Source organism: Triturus cristatus, chromosome 9 (genome assembly GCF_964204655.1).
Source record: "Triturus cristatus chromosome 9, aTriCri1.1, whole genome shotgun sequence".
Lineage (NCBI taxonomy): Eukaryota > Metazoa > Chordata > Amphibia > Caudata > Salamandridae > Triturus > Triturus cristatus.
The window spans coordinates 40,652,087-40,669,410 of NC_140592.1; the positions used below are offsets into that span (position 1 = coordinate 40,652,087).

General features: G+C 45.1%; 1 protein-coding gene across 2 annotated transcripts in view; it reads left to right on the plus strand.

The window, feature by feature from the left end:
* IMPDH2 (inosine monophosphate dehydrogenase 2) overlaps positions 1-17,324 on the plus strand; it is a 340,575-nt gene that overhangs the window by 277,940 nt on the left and 45,311 nt on the right. For both annotated transcript variants that reach the window (XM_085624345.1, XM_085624344.1), the window contains one exon: positions 6,900-7,044. In XM_085624345.1, the coding sequence (XP_085480471.1) occupies positions 6,900-7,044 (145 nt within the window). The remainder of the gene's footprint in view (positions 1-6,899; positions 7,045-17,324) is intronic.

Here is a 17,324-nt window from a genome sequence, read left to right on the forward strand (position 1 = left end):
TTCCTCCGGACTGCAGACAAATTCTAGCTCGAGCTCGAGCAGATAGTACCAACAAAACCTATTCACTCAAATGGAAGAGATTCTGTATCTGGTGTAAAACAAACCGGTTACACCCTCTTTCTTCCACCCCGGAGCAAGTCTTGCCGTACCTCCTGCATCTGGCAAAATCTGGGCTCGCTCATGCCTCCATTAAGGTCCACCTGGCTGCAATTTCACGCTTCAGGAGATCTTCTTCAGGTCCATCATTATGGTCTCATAGACTCATTAAGCAATTCCTTAAAGGACTGTTTCGAACATTTCCTCCAGTAAAGCCTGTTCCACCGGCTTGGCATCTCAACACGGTTTTAGCTCAACTGATGAAGCACCCGTTTGAGCCAAACCACAGAGCTGACCTTAAGTATGTCTCCTGGAAGGTTGCGCTCTTGCTGGCCCTTACCTTGGCAAGGCGAGTGGGGGAACTCCAAGCGTTCTCCATCCAAGACCCATTCCTGCAGTTCAAACAGGATAGGGTCCTTCTCCGCACAAATCCAGCGTTCATTCCTAAAGTTCCATCTCAGTTCCACCTTAATGAACCTGTTGTTTTACGTTCATTCTTCCCGAATCCACAAACCGTGGCGGAGAAAACTCTACATTCCTTGGACATCAAGCGCTGTCTAAAGTTTTACATTGATAGAACTAAATCATTTCGTAAATCTAATCAGCTCTTCATAGCGTACAGTAGGCCTCAAAGGGCTACCGCTCACAAAACAGAGCATTTCCCGCTGGATTTCTTCAGCCATCACCTTCTGTCATCAACAAGCAGGACGTCCGCTGCAATCAACAGTTCGGGCCCATTCCACAAGGACCATGTCTACTTCTATGGCACTGTTTGCTGGGGTACCCATTGTAGACATATGTAGAGCGACTACATGGAAGACGCCGCATACATTCACCAAGCATTACTGCCTGGACACGGAGATCATGAAGGATGCGTCAGTGGGTCAAGCGGTGCTTCGTCCTCTATTTCAATAGAGGTGAGCATGGGCATCCGCAGAAATGTTTCCAGGGGGGGGGGGGGGGGGGCAAAATGTTAACGTCATCACTATCCTCCGACATGATGTGTGCCAGGTGGGGCACAAGAAACACTGGGGCGCAGAAGGAGCCATGGGGGACAGGAAGCAGGCTGCATATGATCTCATACATCATAGGGTTGTTGTGCCACAGCCATCTCTTTCTTTTGTGGACTTTGGAAGATATCATTCACATCTTCTAGCAGTTGGCAAAGAAAAAGCAGAGCTCAGCTGCCGACAGGAGCGGCTCTTGGCCAAAAGTGAAAAAGCACAGGCATGCAAAGGATTTAGAAACCTGATGCAAAATATTAATGGAAGGTCCGATCAAGCTGCTATTGTCTGATTAGCAATTTCTAATCTGTTTTCATGTCACCGCTATTGAATATACCACATTATTCATACACACATGATCAAGGTAGCGAAGGCACTATAACTGCATTATAAAAAAAAACATGAAAAGTCAGTCTGCATTTGGTGTTAATATTCACAAACAAATGAGAATTAAAATATGTGACAAGTGTATTTATTGTGAAAATGTATTAACTTAAATATATTAAAATACATAAAATCAAATTTATTACCATACATAACAGCTGTTCTCTTCCAAATTGGAACTGCAAACATGTAGAGTCTTGCTGAAATGTAACAGTCACATTCTTCAATGAGTAGTAGTTTTATTCAGTTTTTGTACACTGGTTAGTGTACTGATCTCGAAAAAGGAACTGTAAACGTCTGTAGTCTTGTGCAAATTTATCAATTACTTTATCAATCAGCTGTTGTTTGTTTCCATCAATTTTTGCTCGATGTATGCTCATCATGCACAAACCCGATAAGCGATCATCTGCCATTGTTGACCTCAACCAGGTTTTCACCCTTCTCATTGTGCTGAAAGACCTTTCCACTGTGCAAGTGGTCACTGGTAATGTGAGAGCAATGAGAATTGCTTGCTGGACTGATGGAAATAAATCTGTGTGGTTTAGCAAATCCAGAAATCCATTGTCTAACTGCTCATCCTTCGTTGACCAGATCTGAAACCATGTGACTGCTTCGGCTTCCAGGTTTTCAATGTCGTAAATTTCTCTGATGTTTGCAATATGACATTTGTATTGCTCAAGTGTCATGTGTGCCATATGTTTTGGGTAAAGTGAGAATAAACTCAAATTTTTCTTGTTTTCATTGCCAAACCGGCTTTCTAATGATGCGATGATAGAGTCCATGTATGGAACATAGATAGACTGCCGATAGTATTCTTCCACAGAAGAGGAACCAAAATTAGAACTAAATACTTGCCGGCCACACTGTATGTTCAGCCTGCCATTACTTCCTGCTGAGCAGTCAGGTTCTGGGTAGATGCACTCCAACAGCTGCCTGGGGGTGCTAAAACGTTCTAAAAGTGCTGTTTGAGGAATTCCGATTGTTTGCCAAAAGTAAAACACCTGACAATGACTAGAAAGCACTCACTATGGAGGCATACACTTTCAAACAAGAGAGCTGGTATGTTATGTGCTGATTTTTTTTTCTCTTTATTTCATAAGTATTGTTTAAGATGTATTCGCTTTGGAAAATATAAAAACTTGTAAATTATTCCTCTCGTTGCGTACTTACAGTGAGGTCTATTGATTGACGGCTTCTTTGTCAACCCAAAGCATCACAATGGAGTCCTCTGAAATGTTACATAAGCCAAAAGACTAAAAGTGTAGGAGTCACATGTCCTCCATACTGGTAGGCAGTATAGTTTAAGAGTGCTTGGTGTGGAGAAGCCCAAACTCAGAGTCGAAAAAGAAACAGCATAGTTGGGAGTTCTCTTTAATAATAAGAATCGATTTCTAGCCAAATTAATCCTTTTTGCAACATTAATCAATTTCCTAATAATGTATTATTTGCAGTGTGTATGCAGTTCTGGGATGAAAGTTAATAGCTCACTATTCTATATTAGGACTTTAAGTTATAAATTGCAAGTAACAAAAGGAGGTTTCTTTTGAAAGCAGTAACCTGCTGATCTGTACATACGCACTCTGTAATCACTTGGTACACGTTCTTTGCAGAAGGCATTAACCCTCTGCACTAACTTCACATAAGTCAAAACCTCAACTATGCAAAATGCTGATCTCCCTCGGACAATAATTAATCACAGGAGTTATTAATTTGTGACATTTATGTGAGCCTGGTAATTGCCGGGGAAAGAAACGCTGCAGCAGGTGCTTCAAAAGCGTAATAAACGGTCAAGCACGGCGCCCCCATGAAGGTGGCACCGGTGGTCGCATCGCCCTAAAGCCGGCCCTGGCGCTCCATGCTTCTTTAAGTTATATAAATTGCAAGTAACAAAAGGAGGTTTCTTTTGAAAGCAGTAACCTGCTGATCTGTACATACGCACTCTGTAATCACTTGGTACACGGGCAGACTTACTTCGGCACATAGGTCCATTTTCTTGTTACGAATTCATAAGCAATATATGGAAAAAGCATGTATTACTCTTTCAGAAAAGATACATTTATCTGGTGTAAGTTACTCCTTGAGGAAATGTGCAAAACATTTTCTTTGTTCTATACTGAAAACACAGAGAAGATCTCTCGCCTTAAATCTACACTGAATTCTGACAATATTCCCAAACTGAAAACTAGATTTGCCCAAACATATGCATCACACTGGATCTCTGTGGACCAACTTTGTTTGCAAGGTGAAATTCCACCTTTCCAGATTCTGCGAATCAGGAATGGGCTTTTTCTCTCACAAATTCTCATGGAACAGAGGTCTGAAAATAGCTTTGTGATGCTTGCCTTTAAAGCATAACCAGATCTTCAGACTAATGATGCCTTTGGACCAGAGCTCATCATCAAAATTCTTGGCAGACAGCATCACCTCTAGGTTGCTAGTAGACACACCCCAGCAATCACATACACTAATTTGCAATACAGCTGCACCGGTTTCCAAGAGGCATATTTAACCCTCTGCACTATTACTTCACATAAGTCAAAACCTCAACTATGCAAAATGCTGATGATCTCTCTTGGACGATAATTAATCACAGGAGTTATTGTGACATTTATGTGAGCGAGCCTGGTAATTGCCGGGGAAAGAAACGCTGCAGCAGGTGGCAGCTTCAAAAGCGTAATATTCAAGCACGGTGCCCCCAGGAAGGTGGCACCGGTGGTCGCACCGCCCTAAAGCGGCGCTCCATAAGAAAAACACGTGCATTTGCGTTTTAAATGTATGTCCGATCCTTCAGCAACACCCTTTCAAGGCCCATACATGACAGTAACCCGATTCACGGCCCCAAACACCCGGCCTCAATAACATACACAGCGTCCGAATTCCCCTGGCCTTGCCCTTGCCCACTAGCTATAAATTTAATTAAAAAATAAACTCACCTGCTTCTTGAGTGGTCCGAGATGCCGCCCGGAACGAATGCTAGTGTTCTTCTTAGCCGAAACGAAAGCGGAGACAGGGGGGCGTTGGGCGGCAAAATGCTCCTGGGCTGGCCGCAAACGCGAGGGAGGGAAGACGCACTGCCGTCGGAACGTGCGCGAGGCGAGCGTGCGCGCCTATAAAATAATAGGCCAATCACCCTTCAGCTTCCACCCCAACGCTGAAATGGTGATTGGCCCAATTATTTTTTTTTTTGGTCCTGCGCTGTCATTGTAGCCGTACGTAGTAACGCATGGCATGGGCGCTTCATACGATCCAGTTTGCGGACCCCCTGGGAATGTGTCACGGACCCCTGGGGGTCCACGGCCTGGCGCCTGGCGCTCTAAGGGGGGGGGGGGGGGCAAGTGCCCCTCCTTGCCCCCCCCCCCCCCCCGCGCACGCCCATGGAGGTGAGCCCTTTCTTTCATCCCACCATCCTTGCTGTACGCACATTTCGCACAGTTATGTATACTTTGACTGAGTCATTGTTTTTGGTGCTGTTGTTTCTCACATATACGTGATTATCTAGTGGTTGTATATTTACAACACCTTTCGAAATGTGCTTATTCATTGCTTACTACTCTGATTCAGGCATGTGAATCTATGAAAGATACCCTAATACTGGATAAGGAACGCGTTACATGTAACTGCGCGGTTATCCAGTATTGGTATCTTTCATAGATTCACATGCAACCCACCCGCCTCCCCTGGAAGGGCTCTCTTGGATCTCTCAGTAATACAACTGCTTAGCACTGTGCTTACGAAAATCTGAGGGACTAGAGCTCCTTCCAGGAGGGTTCTAGAGGGTGGTGCTAGCTGATGGCCAAACTTTGGTCCTTTTTACATAAGGACATGGATAGCTTACTAAGCTAAGGCCTCTGGGCCTCTTGCAATATATGTCTACTAAGACATTGCTTTGTTATTTACCGGTGACTCCCATCCCGACGACGGGGAATGATTCAGGCATGTGACTCTATGAAAGATACCAATACTGGATAACCGCAGTTACAGGTAAGTAACGCGTTCCTTATCGTGCTTCCACGCATGGATTTTGACACGTCTGCAAAGACTTGTAGATCTGGATTTACACCAAAATCCTGCACCTACCGCAGGTTGGTGTAGGAAGGAGAAATCTCTTTATTTCTCCTTGTTTTTCCTTTTTAAATGTATGCTGCATTTTTCTGCGCACATACATCGAGGAAATAGCCTTAAAACAGATTTTGGGTAGGAAGGGACACATTCCTGCACAAAAACTATGAAGACCAAAGGCACACACCCTTGTACTATGTCTCAAGGGCGCCTGCGTTGGTAAATGGTGGCACAAAATGCGCCAGTGCATGGAAAAAACAGAATTATGCCATTTCTTTGTAGAAATGGCACAGATCTGTTCTCTCCAGTTTACAAAAGCAGCAACATTGTTTGCTGATATATTCTGAAATGTTACTATCCTCCAAAGCGCAAACCAGGGTTCAGTTCCGAGACACTCTGGTTATACGCACAGACTCCTTCACTGATCAAATTAACTAATTGAGGTTTCATAATATAAAAGGGTGCATTTCCTTTCTTCTACTTTACCTTGCATTCAAGTATTTATTGAGGAGATGGCGTTTCAAGTCTCTTGAATGCTGGGAAGGAGTGGTTGCAATATAGGTCCCTCAGGAGCAAGTTCCAAATGCTGGGAGCGGTACATGAAAAAGAGCAAGCCGGGGCAGTTTTCCTTTTTGTTTGGGAGGCTTGAGAAGAGCATTTGATCTTCTCCTAGATCTAATACTTCCTGCTTTTGTGACTTTGTTCCCTAAATAGGGGAATGAGAGTGGAGTGCTTTGTGGGTGATGCAGGCAGTCTTGTAGATGCATCTTCCTTTGATGGGAAGCCAGTTTAGGGGCTTGAGGGCAGGTGTGATGTGTTTGTACCGTTTAAAGTCTGAAAAGCCAGGCGGCCATGTTTAGTACTGATCTGAGGTGGGGGGGGGGGGGGGGGATGTGAGTTTTTGGGGTCCATGCGATGTTAGCGTTCCGGTGGTCAAGTTTAGAGAGGACCAGAGATTGAACCACCAATTTGAAATCGTCCAATGGGCTGTATGGTTTAAGTTTTTTTAGGTGTCTTAGTGTGTAAAGAGCTCCTTTGGCTGAGTTTTTGATATGATCCTTCAGTGACAGATTTTTGTCCAAGGTGAAGCCTAAGGATTTGACAGAGTTGTATAGAGTGAGCGTACAAATTAGGGCCTTCAGGCCACTGATCCAGCCTTGGATTGGAAGGTGGTTACTTTTAGGGAAGAACCGAATGATGGGGTTTAACTTTAGATGGTTGGAATAAAACCAAGATTGAATCCTACTTAGTGTGATGTTAAGATGTAGGATGTCACTGTGTGATTTGATTTTGTAGTAGAGTTGCGTGTTGTCTGCATAGAGGTAATATTTTGTGATGTACATTTCTTATTCCTAGTTATGATGGGGTCTTTGCTTGCTGCAACCTCTGAGGCTCCTGGGGAATTCTTCTTCTCGGATGGTATCCGGCTAAAGAAATATAGAGGAATGGGCTCCTTGGATGCTATGGACAAAAATCTGGGTAGCCAGAACAGATACTTTAGGTAAGATGTCTCTTCTCTCCTGTATTTTAAATGTTTCCCTATTCTTGCCAAGGTGAAAGAGCCGAGATGTTACTGTATGTTCATAAAATATTTGCATTTAACTGTTAAAAAATAAATAGCATCAATTAGCCATTTTCTAAACATTTGCGAATTCTTGGTTTCTTGAGACGTAGACTTGTGTTGTGCCTTATGGCTCTCTTCTACAGGACCACAGCATATACTTTTCATTGAAGCTTACACCCTTTACTTACTCTCCCCACACTGATTTCTACCAAATCAAACCTGTAATAGTTTTCATAGCCCTCAAGAACCCATCATCTGTTTCTTTTTTCATGGGTCCTGGTCTCTACTACTAAACTGTTTTTGTGGAGACCAAGAGAATATGTAGCACTGGCCTTTTCGCTGGGAATGCACTAGTCCTGCAACCTGGCATCCTTGAGGGCTTATTCAGGGATGTGACAACCGGTCTCCTCCTGTCTCCAGGCAGTGAGCCATGCAGACAGAGCATACTTCCCAATAGTATGACCTGAAGACTCGTTCCTTTGTAAGAAATCGAGGTTTTAATGTCACTTTATACAAAGAACATTTTATAACATTTCCAGGAGGGATGAATGCAGTGATGTGGTGTTACACCATTCTTCATATGTTGCCATACAATGAATGTGTTTCTGATAATTGTTTTGGGCATAGTGGTGAAGAGAAACTTCACCTAGGAGTCCAGGTACCTGCAGTGTTCTTGCAGGTATAAGTGGACTAAATGTGCATTGCTTTGGGTGAAGGGGTTTCTCAAATCTTTCAAGGAGCCATAAAAGAAGCCTCATACTTTGCCTACTCGTCTGCAGCGGAGAGTACGTTATATGCACACAAACCGAAACCTTGTCAATGCACTGACAGTATAATTGAATTTGTGAAAATAATATGAAAGGCAACATTGTCTATTGTATTTAAATGTGTCCACAAAAGTGGATCTTATAAGTCTAAAGGTTTTCTATGCTGTGCCCTTCTTTCTTCATCGCAACCTTCTGTAATAAAATATCACAGTGGTTAAGTGTTAATCTGGAGTATGTGAAATAACATGAATTTTAAAGCACATGTTCATCCTTGGGTCTTGTAGCATGGAAATAGGTTTTCTGCATCGTAGATATCCATTCTAGATGCTTAAATAATTTTAAACTGCATGTTTGGACACCAGAAACACCTCTTTCATAGTTCTTTCATGGAAATTTCATTCTAGAATGTCTTTTACCATAAATTCATGTAAAGTCATAGACCATTGAAGCCTATCGGAAGGGTAATTTTTCTCCTGAATGTCCATAGTATTGCTATCTTTTCCAAAGTGAAGTGGATTGTACTACCGGTCATGTAAAAACCCCTTCAAGTATTGTGCACGTGAAGGCAGAAGATGTAGCTGAAAAAGCCCCTTTAAGGGCCTAGGAAGCTCCCCTTCCCATAATGCATTGTGTTGTATTCAAACAACCAGTTCTCTTTTTCGCTTGACTCGCTTCAACAGGATCTCGGAGCATCTGTGGGGATTTCACACCTCTGAAAATATTAGCTTTTTCTGTCAAATCATTTGACTTTTTCACTCAGTGACTTTTAACACCTACTGTTGAGTGATTTAATTTTTTCCTGACAAATATTTTAGTTAGAATACCATCCTTTTTCTCAAACTGCTGTTCATGTTGAAGGGTGAAGGCAGTTATATGCCCACAAGGTCTGTGTGGTCTGCCTACCTGTATCTGTTGGAGTGAAATATGTAAAAAAAAAAAAAAAAAGTCTGACGTTTTAGACGGGGAATGCATCAGACTTGTTTGCATTATGGTGGACATGATGACTGACAAAGATAAATGGGAGCATGCTCAAAGTCTGTCTCTCAAAGTGCATCTAAGTGTACCACCATCTCAAAAATTTCCAAAGACCTATTTAGAGAATGAACATCCCACATCAGACACTTGCACCAACACCGCTCTTGACATCTGAGGACATTGAAACTTATGGTGTTGCTGTCGAAGGGCTCTGCCCCAACGTATTCGCAATCGAAGCAGGACTCTATGGCAACTCCGTATGCCAGATTATCATTGACCACCAGTTCCCACACCATCCAACAGCAACTGTTCGAGCCAGGTCGACATGTTAAATTCCTCATAGTCAAAAAGGTAAAGGATTATGCAGTCTGTCTATCCAGATTAGACCCTCCTTTCCTACACAATCACTCTATTCTTGCAATAAGAGGCAAACAGGAGAAACCACTGGTTTGAGGCATATGAGCTGTAGATCATATGCTATGCATAGATCGCCATCTAGTGTTTGGTCCGAATGTTAGCACTTTGTTTTTCTTCGAAGAAGTCTTTTCAGTCACAAGGTAGGCGGCGACTCCATTCGGTGATAGTGCGCATGGGCATCGACTCCATTGGTTTTTTTGCCGCCATCGTGTTTGGATGTAAAATGTTGCGCTTCGGTTCGACACTGTTCTTCGGGCCCCTCTCGACATGCAATCCATCCCCCCTCAACTGTATTTATCGATCGCGTTTCCATTCTCCGCGTATCGTCTTCACTCAAAACTTTGATCGGAAGACTCATGGAAGGCCATGGGGCCTACCCATACCGCGGTCGATGGAACAGAATCCATTCAAGTTCTGTCCTGGGTGTCACGCAAAGTTTCCAAGCACCAGCTTGCACGAGGTGTGCAATGTTTGTCTATCCCCAGAACAAGACGAGACAGAATGGAACGAGTGTTGATCGTTTCGATCAAAAAAGACTCTCTGTGACAGTCTGGTTCGACATCACGAAATGCACCAACAAAGCGTATCCTCACCGGATCTCATCGGAAACTACTCCGAGCAGGAAGATTCCCACACACAGGAGTCCGAACGCGAGGAGGAACACATCTCCGTATCGGAAGCTGATTCCGCCAAAGATATCACACCGGGTCAATGGATTGTGAGTACATAGACTTCCTTCCCCTACCACCTCCTACATAAAAAGGCTCCAGGCCAAGATCGGTACTGATAAAATTTCAAGAACCCCGCCTTCGGGCTCAGCGCCGAGATACAGCCTCCTGGCTCGGGCTCTACCAGTCTCCATGCCAATGCCGACCCGAAACCTTCGGCGTCGAAATTCAAACACATTCTGGTGTCCATGCCACCGTTAACCAAGGTAAAATCTTCGGAGCCGAAAACTTTGGTACCGAAACTTTCAATGCCGAAACCGGCATCTAAAGACAGCTGTTCCAGAAAAGCGTCTCGGACCGATGTTCCACCTTCGGGTCCAAAACAAAAGGAGATTATAATTAATCCACAAACTGGACATATTGCTGCTAAACTGCCAGAAAAAAGGAAAATGGGCTTACCAGAGGACTGCGACAAGTGGATTGAGGTATCGCCCCAAATCCGGACGCACAGCTTTGATCATTAGTGCATAACAAAGATGCCACCATTTTTCCATATTCTACAAATGTTTATTCTGCATTTTTTCAAAAACTTCCAATTTTCTAATTTTTGCTCTTGTCACGAGACACTTATGTATTTATAATTTATAAATGCGGCAGATATGCCCATCCAGGCCTTTTTCTGTAGCGCAAATTTTACATAAGGCATCCACATTTGTTATTCTTTCTTGACCCAATGCATTTCGGACCTATTAGCGGCCCTTCGTCAGGGGTTCTCTACAAATTAAAAAGCATCGGTATTAGATTCTGTGTTTAAACAATACATGATTCTACAGTTTTTTCACATCAATATCAGACTGTGTATATACGCACATTAAACATATGAAATCATACCTCCCTTGTGTAAAACGGCTCACTCCATAATCCACGTCCTCCCGCTAACTCCGTAATTTAAACATTACGTCCAACATAAATACTCAGGCGAACTTCTTCCCGTACCTTGTGACCCTCCCTAGATACTACATCCTTCCATGCTTGAAACCCTCATTTCTAATTATTTATGGATATCTCATTAGCTATTACCCCTGTGCGTATATTACCCTTTACCAAACTCATCGTTTGCCACTCACTACACGACACCTTTAACAACTGTAAATGCGATCACTTTCCCGATCTGTTCTCAGCCTTCCAAACGGTCAATACGCTATTCAGTCTCTTTTAAACACCTGTGACTTCACCCCTCCCCTCCAAATGCCACGTGTCCCATTGACTTCCACCTTTTACCCTGCAGGTTCCATGATGCATCACGTCACTCCTCGCGAAACCCTTAATGTACTCCGTGCCGTGTTACACACTCTTTTTCCTCCCTTTCCTACCGAAGCCTCCCTAAGTGTCTACATTAAGTGCTCTGCCCACCCTTGGGTGTAATTTTTAACGTAGATTATATCTTGTCTTATACAAGTTGATTTTTAAACTCAACACGCAAACTAGTGGCTTTAATGGCATTCTTAGGGAACATTCCCTTAGATGACATCTGTAAAGCAGCAACATGGTCTACACCACACACCTTCACCAAACACTATTGTGTTGACGTGCAGGCTAAGCAACAAGCTTCTGTAGGCCAAGCTGTTCTTAAAACACTTTTTCAAACCACTGCAACAGATTCAGGTGACCACCGCTAGGGGAGACACTGCTGTACAGTCTATGCATAGTGTACAATCTGCAGCTCATATGCCTCGAACAGAAAATGCTACTTACCAGTATGCATCTGTTCTTGGCATGTAGAGCTGCAAAGTTGTACTCGCCTCCCCGGGACCTGTATCTGTTCCAGTATTATCTTAATTAGATACATTCACATGGACATCTCTTTATTTCTTACTGACTCCATCATTTCCCATCATGGCGAAAAACTATCTGAGGATGGAGTAGATGCCCATGCGCACTATCGTCCAAAGGAGTAGTCACAGATCTTCTGACTACAAAAGACTCTTCCAAGACATCAACAAAGTGCAAGCATCCGAGCCCAACACCAGATGGCGATCTATGCATAGTGTACAACTCTGCAGCTCTACATGCCAAGAACAGATGCATACTGGTAAGTAGCATTTTCCTTTCATAGTAGTGCTACCATGCCCTGGCAGGTGGCATTGTCCAGCTCTGCCTGATTTCACACAGTCTCTGAAGTGGCAGAAATATAAGTCAGGGCCATCCCAGCGCACTGACATGCATTCCTTTCTTTCTGTACTTTTGATGCGGATCCTGAGCTACACTCCTTCTGAGGGTTTTTTTGTTGTAATTTTTCTAGTGGCCTTTAAGTTTCTACAGCGTGCTAGAGAACAATGTCCCCATCCAAAACAGGCAACAGGTTTCAAGACCTACTACGATGGCAGGAAGTTGATTCACTCAATATCTGGGCTGCAGATGCGACTCTTGTAATAAGTGTACCTTCATGCACCCAAAGGGTAGGCAAGAAGTTGCTGCTTTTGCTTTGGTCCTGCTTAAACTCAAGGTCCTGCCCTCTGACTCAGTCTTTGTTATGAAGACGCTCATACGACTGCCCAACTTCGCACCTGAAGGTATTTTAAGTACAAGTCTAAGAAAGTGAAGCAGGACTCTATCCATCCCACCACTCGGACAGCTACATTCATTGAGTTTGCCAGTCACTGAGCTGAATCCTCTGCTCATCCTGATGCACGCTGAATTTCGTGGCCGCTGTTGACCCCACATCAGATAGTTGGCCTCAAAGATGCCATGCTGCAAATCTTTGGTGCACTTTCAGCTCCCTCTGAGGCACCTTCAACCCCCATGGAACCGCATTATTCTCCAGTCTGGTTACTGCCAGTGGGTCCACCCCCAGAATCGCCGGTTTCCTATGGACACGTTACTGGTTCCTTATCTATGCTAGTATAGGCATCTACTTCAGTCCCAAGATCCATACCAGTCCCTGCTACCTCAATGCCTGTGATGCCACTGGATCCAGAATAGTCTTCGCTCAAACCCAGCCAATGTGATCGGAAATTGCAAAAGCCCAACCGGTCAACATGCACTCCGACTCTAAACCAATGTCTCCTCAATGTTGCACATACGAACAGAGGCTCCTGTATCTTTTTGGCTCCGACTCTGATCCTATACCATAGCTGGTGGCACCACAGGATGTAGACGGTGATTGGGTGACTTGCTCCCCCCTCATGGTACCTGCCTTGTACATTAATTTACAGAATGTCAGTGGGCTTTAGACCACACCTGAGACAGCAATTGGCTCTCCATTTGTGCCATCAATAGAATAATTCCTCCTTTTCAGTGGTGTTCTAGAGGGCAGCTGAAGCAATAGATTTGCATCATCGCCCCCCTCCCCCCACATCCCCCCCCCTCCCCCCAATTGAGGCCAAAACAAATGTTCTAATAGAGGTTTTGCAACCGGTGTGGCGACGTCCGAGCCCTCACTCCCTTTTAATGACACTGTAGGAAGGTGGATATCTGACTATGGTTACCCCCAACTTTTTGCCTAGTGCTTAGCTGGTTTTTCAACTTAGTTGGCCTGAGATCCTGCCATTCAGGGTCTCAGGCTGTCTGCTCTCTTTAAAATGGACTCCATGTACCCTAGGTACATACCCAATTGCTAAGGATCACCTTATTGGACCCTGTACAGTGTACCCTAGGTACCCAGGGCATAGGTGTACCCTAGGCCTCCCAGGGGCTGCAGCATGTATTATGCCACCCCTGGTCTGGCCTTCCAATCAGACACAACTGGCTGATCACTCATCTGGGGCAAGGTCGTGTAATCACCCCTTGCTTAGATATAGTATACCTATATGTACCCTTATATATAGACACATGTGTACCTATCGGCCACTCCTATGGCAGGCCTTAACAATCCTGGAGGCAGAGTGCTTGGTAACATGTGAGATGCTGCTCTAGCATGAGCTGAGCCTGTCTGCAGCTTTCGGAACCATGTCCTTATAGCTGTTCTATGATATAGCCTACCATATACTCTTAAAGTGCCTTATAATCTTAAACGGTTATGGTAACTATGGTTTGGCTTTATCAAAACATGTCGTGTAAGGTGTCTAACACTTTGGAATAATACCCCCATACCATTTCTGGTCATGAGGATATTATTCCTCCCTTCTAGAGGGAGAGACATGTTAAAATCCTACTTTGCTGTTTAACTCTCACCAAAGCCTCAGCATCACAAAATGGATGCTGCTGCCACAGACACAAGTCTGACCTCCTGCTGCTGGGAGTCCTCCCAGCCAGGGAGGCCTGGACAATAGGTTTCCTGCTTGGGGAGGTGCTAGCACCTCCCCAGACAGACTTTAGTGTATTGGGGCAGGGAGGGCTGAAAGGAATGAGACATGCCTGGGGAACACAAGGTGTTCCATGCATAGTCCAGTTCAAACCGGTGCTGGGGCACTCCAGCCCCAGCTCTGGCGCGAAACTGGACAAAGGAAAGCGGCTGTAGCCACTCCCCTTCCTGGTCCCACCCATAGGAGGGACATTGCAGGTAGCCCAGCCCACTAGCCCAGTATATTAGTAGCTAGTTGGGCCCTGCTAAATTAGATTATCCTAAACCTGCAACTTGAACAGAAACTCTGGACCTTCGACGAAAGAAGAAGACTGAAGAATCTCCCTTGTGGCCAAGGAGTGGCCACCCTGTGCGAACAGGCACCATCAAGAGACTTACCCCTTTGCTTTGCTGAAGTTCTACGAGGGACCGACTGCAGAGCCCGACCAGAGCCTTGACTTCCAGACTACTCCGACCCTGATCCACATCCGAGCTGAGATCCGTGGAGGCGACGAGAGACGTGGGACCGGCTACCTCGGAAAAGTGGCGAGTATCTTCCAGCGCAGCTTCTGAGGCTCCCTCGAAGTTGTGCACCGGGGACTGAGAAGCCCCAACTCCAAGCACCATCTGCACCGAAGATCAGCCCCCCACACTAAACGAGTCCTGCGTGGGGCCCTTCTGCATTTTCCTGCTTGCCGCGTCTGTCCGGTTGCTTGCCCGTTGGCTAGTAACCTTTGCGATGACACACCTTCAATTTTCCACTGCTGGTTTGGCTCCTCCAGACTGGCTCCCGCTCCTCTGTAAAAGAGAAGCACCCCAGACCTTCCTGGTCTGCACCAGAAGCAAGTCCTCCATTCTTCGTGGGTTCCGCTTGCCAAGGCTTGGTGAGTCCTAGTTCGACTTCGACGCCGCCGACATAACGAGCCTTCGTGGGACAGCTCGCCTCCTGGTCTTGGTTGTCCTCGACGTCTCCTGGTACCCGTGGCTGCTGCGACAGGCTTCACCTCTTCACCTGCAATCTCCCGACATCGCCTGGTTCCTTCCTGGTCCCACGTGGTCACTGGCTAGTGACCCAGACTCTGTCCCTTCTGCTTGCAGGTATCCTTCCTTCTTGATCCCGGCCTTGGGATCCACCGGACACTCTTCACTGACTGCCTGTCAGCAACTTTCCTTCAGGCATCCATAGAAGTCCACGACGAAACCCGACGCAAGTTCACACCTATGCACCTGCAGCCCGTGGGCTAGGTAACTTGGGTACTCCAGTGCTCATCAGGGTATTGACTATCCTAGTGTCTAGTTTTCAAGTCTCGACTTCCTAGTTACTCCAGAAATGTCCTAAATCTTAAGAATCCTAAACTGTACTATTTCTATCGATTATACGCATTACGCGCGAGTGTTTCCACTCTGCACCTGAATCCCGTGGGCCTCCCACTGCCTAGCAACTGATAGGATAGTGTAGCCCCAGCGATTCCCTAGGCCTATCCTATTTCCGTGACAGTGGTCCTTATACCACTTATTTAGTATATGGTTTGCGTGGCCCCTAGGGCCTAACTGTATTACTTACCTGTGTGATTTAATGTATGCATAATTAAGACTGTGTTGTACTTACCTCGAATCTCATAAAGAGTGCTGAGGGTTTGACTAGAATAAATACATTCTATTTTTATATACATCTGTTGTGGTGTCCTTTCATTTGGTATTCAAGGGGTTACATATGGTATAACAGCTGGCTTCACATGCCATACAGAGTTTAGCCTAAGACTGCTCTTGTCCATGCTACCACTAGGATAGCTGGTCTATAAGGTTGACTTTACAACCAATCACCATAAGGGTTGTTTGGACTGATACAAGGTGTACACTAGAATTAGTGACATCATATATCAGGCCAACTTCTTACATTGGTGGCAGTGGTGGGATCTGAGCTTGCTGTTGTAATACCATTGTAATCTTGAGATACTAAATTGAAAGATCACACAGATATTATTTAGGTACATATAACATAGATTATAATACTTAAGTCCTACTGGACTTAGTTGTTGTAGGTTGAAGGGCCTAGCACACCGGACTACAACTACTAGTAAGGTTTAGTAGATACAACTAGTGTAGGTAGGTGCACACACCACACCCTCACTAGAATCATGTCCCCGAATGGAGATCACCCTGATACTCCCTCAGGAGAGGAGAATCCTAGACAGATTCCCTCTAGATATGATGCATTCACTTTCCGGGAGATGAGACTACTGTGTACCTCCAGGAGATTAAAACAGGGTTCCAACCCTATCCTTAGACAGCTAGTGGAGCTTCTGGAGGCCTATGATGCTGAAAGAGCTGCCAAGTATGGTGCCCTAGCTGTAGATAAGGGCCTCCCCTCCACAGAAGAGACCCCTGACTTAACTGATACAGATGAGGCAGAAGAGACTTCAGAAGAAGAGGGAGGTAGCAAGACCCCAGTCAGAAGACTTAGTCAGGCTAACTTAAGCTTGCATGGGAGCTTCCCTTACAGGCCCCCAAGTAATCTTAAAAAGAGAGATAGGAGGGGTAGATCTCCCTCAGGGGACTCTCTCCACTCCTATCACTCAAGAAGCTCCAATGCTTCATCCCACAGGGGGATGACTCCCCCCCCCCCCCCCAGAGGAGAGAGCATGAGGCCAGAATGAGGGAAGCCAAACTGGTTACATATGGTATAACAGCTGGCTTCACATGCCATTCAGAGTTTAGCCTAAGACTGCTCTTGTCCATGCTACCACTAGGATAGCTGGTCTATAAGGTTGACTTTACAACCATTCACCATAAGGGTTGTTTGGACTGATACAAGGTGTACACTAGAATTAGTGACATCATATATCAGGCCAACTTCTCACAGACACCCTCACTGATCATTTAATGGATACCTTATCAAAGCCTAGATCTGAAAGAAACCAGTTAGTTATAGATTCCTTACCTTAGAATTACGCCCACGCGTCAGACTGGATCCGGAAAGTTTTTTTCGTCAGCAGTACTTCTGCTCATCGGAAGGTGGCATCGGTCAGCTCCGGCGTTGTGGTCGCCGGGATGACGTCACGGCAGCTACTTGGACGCCGCCTTCGTGTGCTGACATCAGTTCTTTTT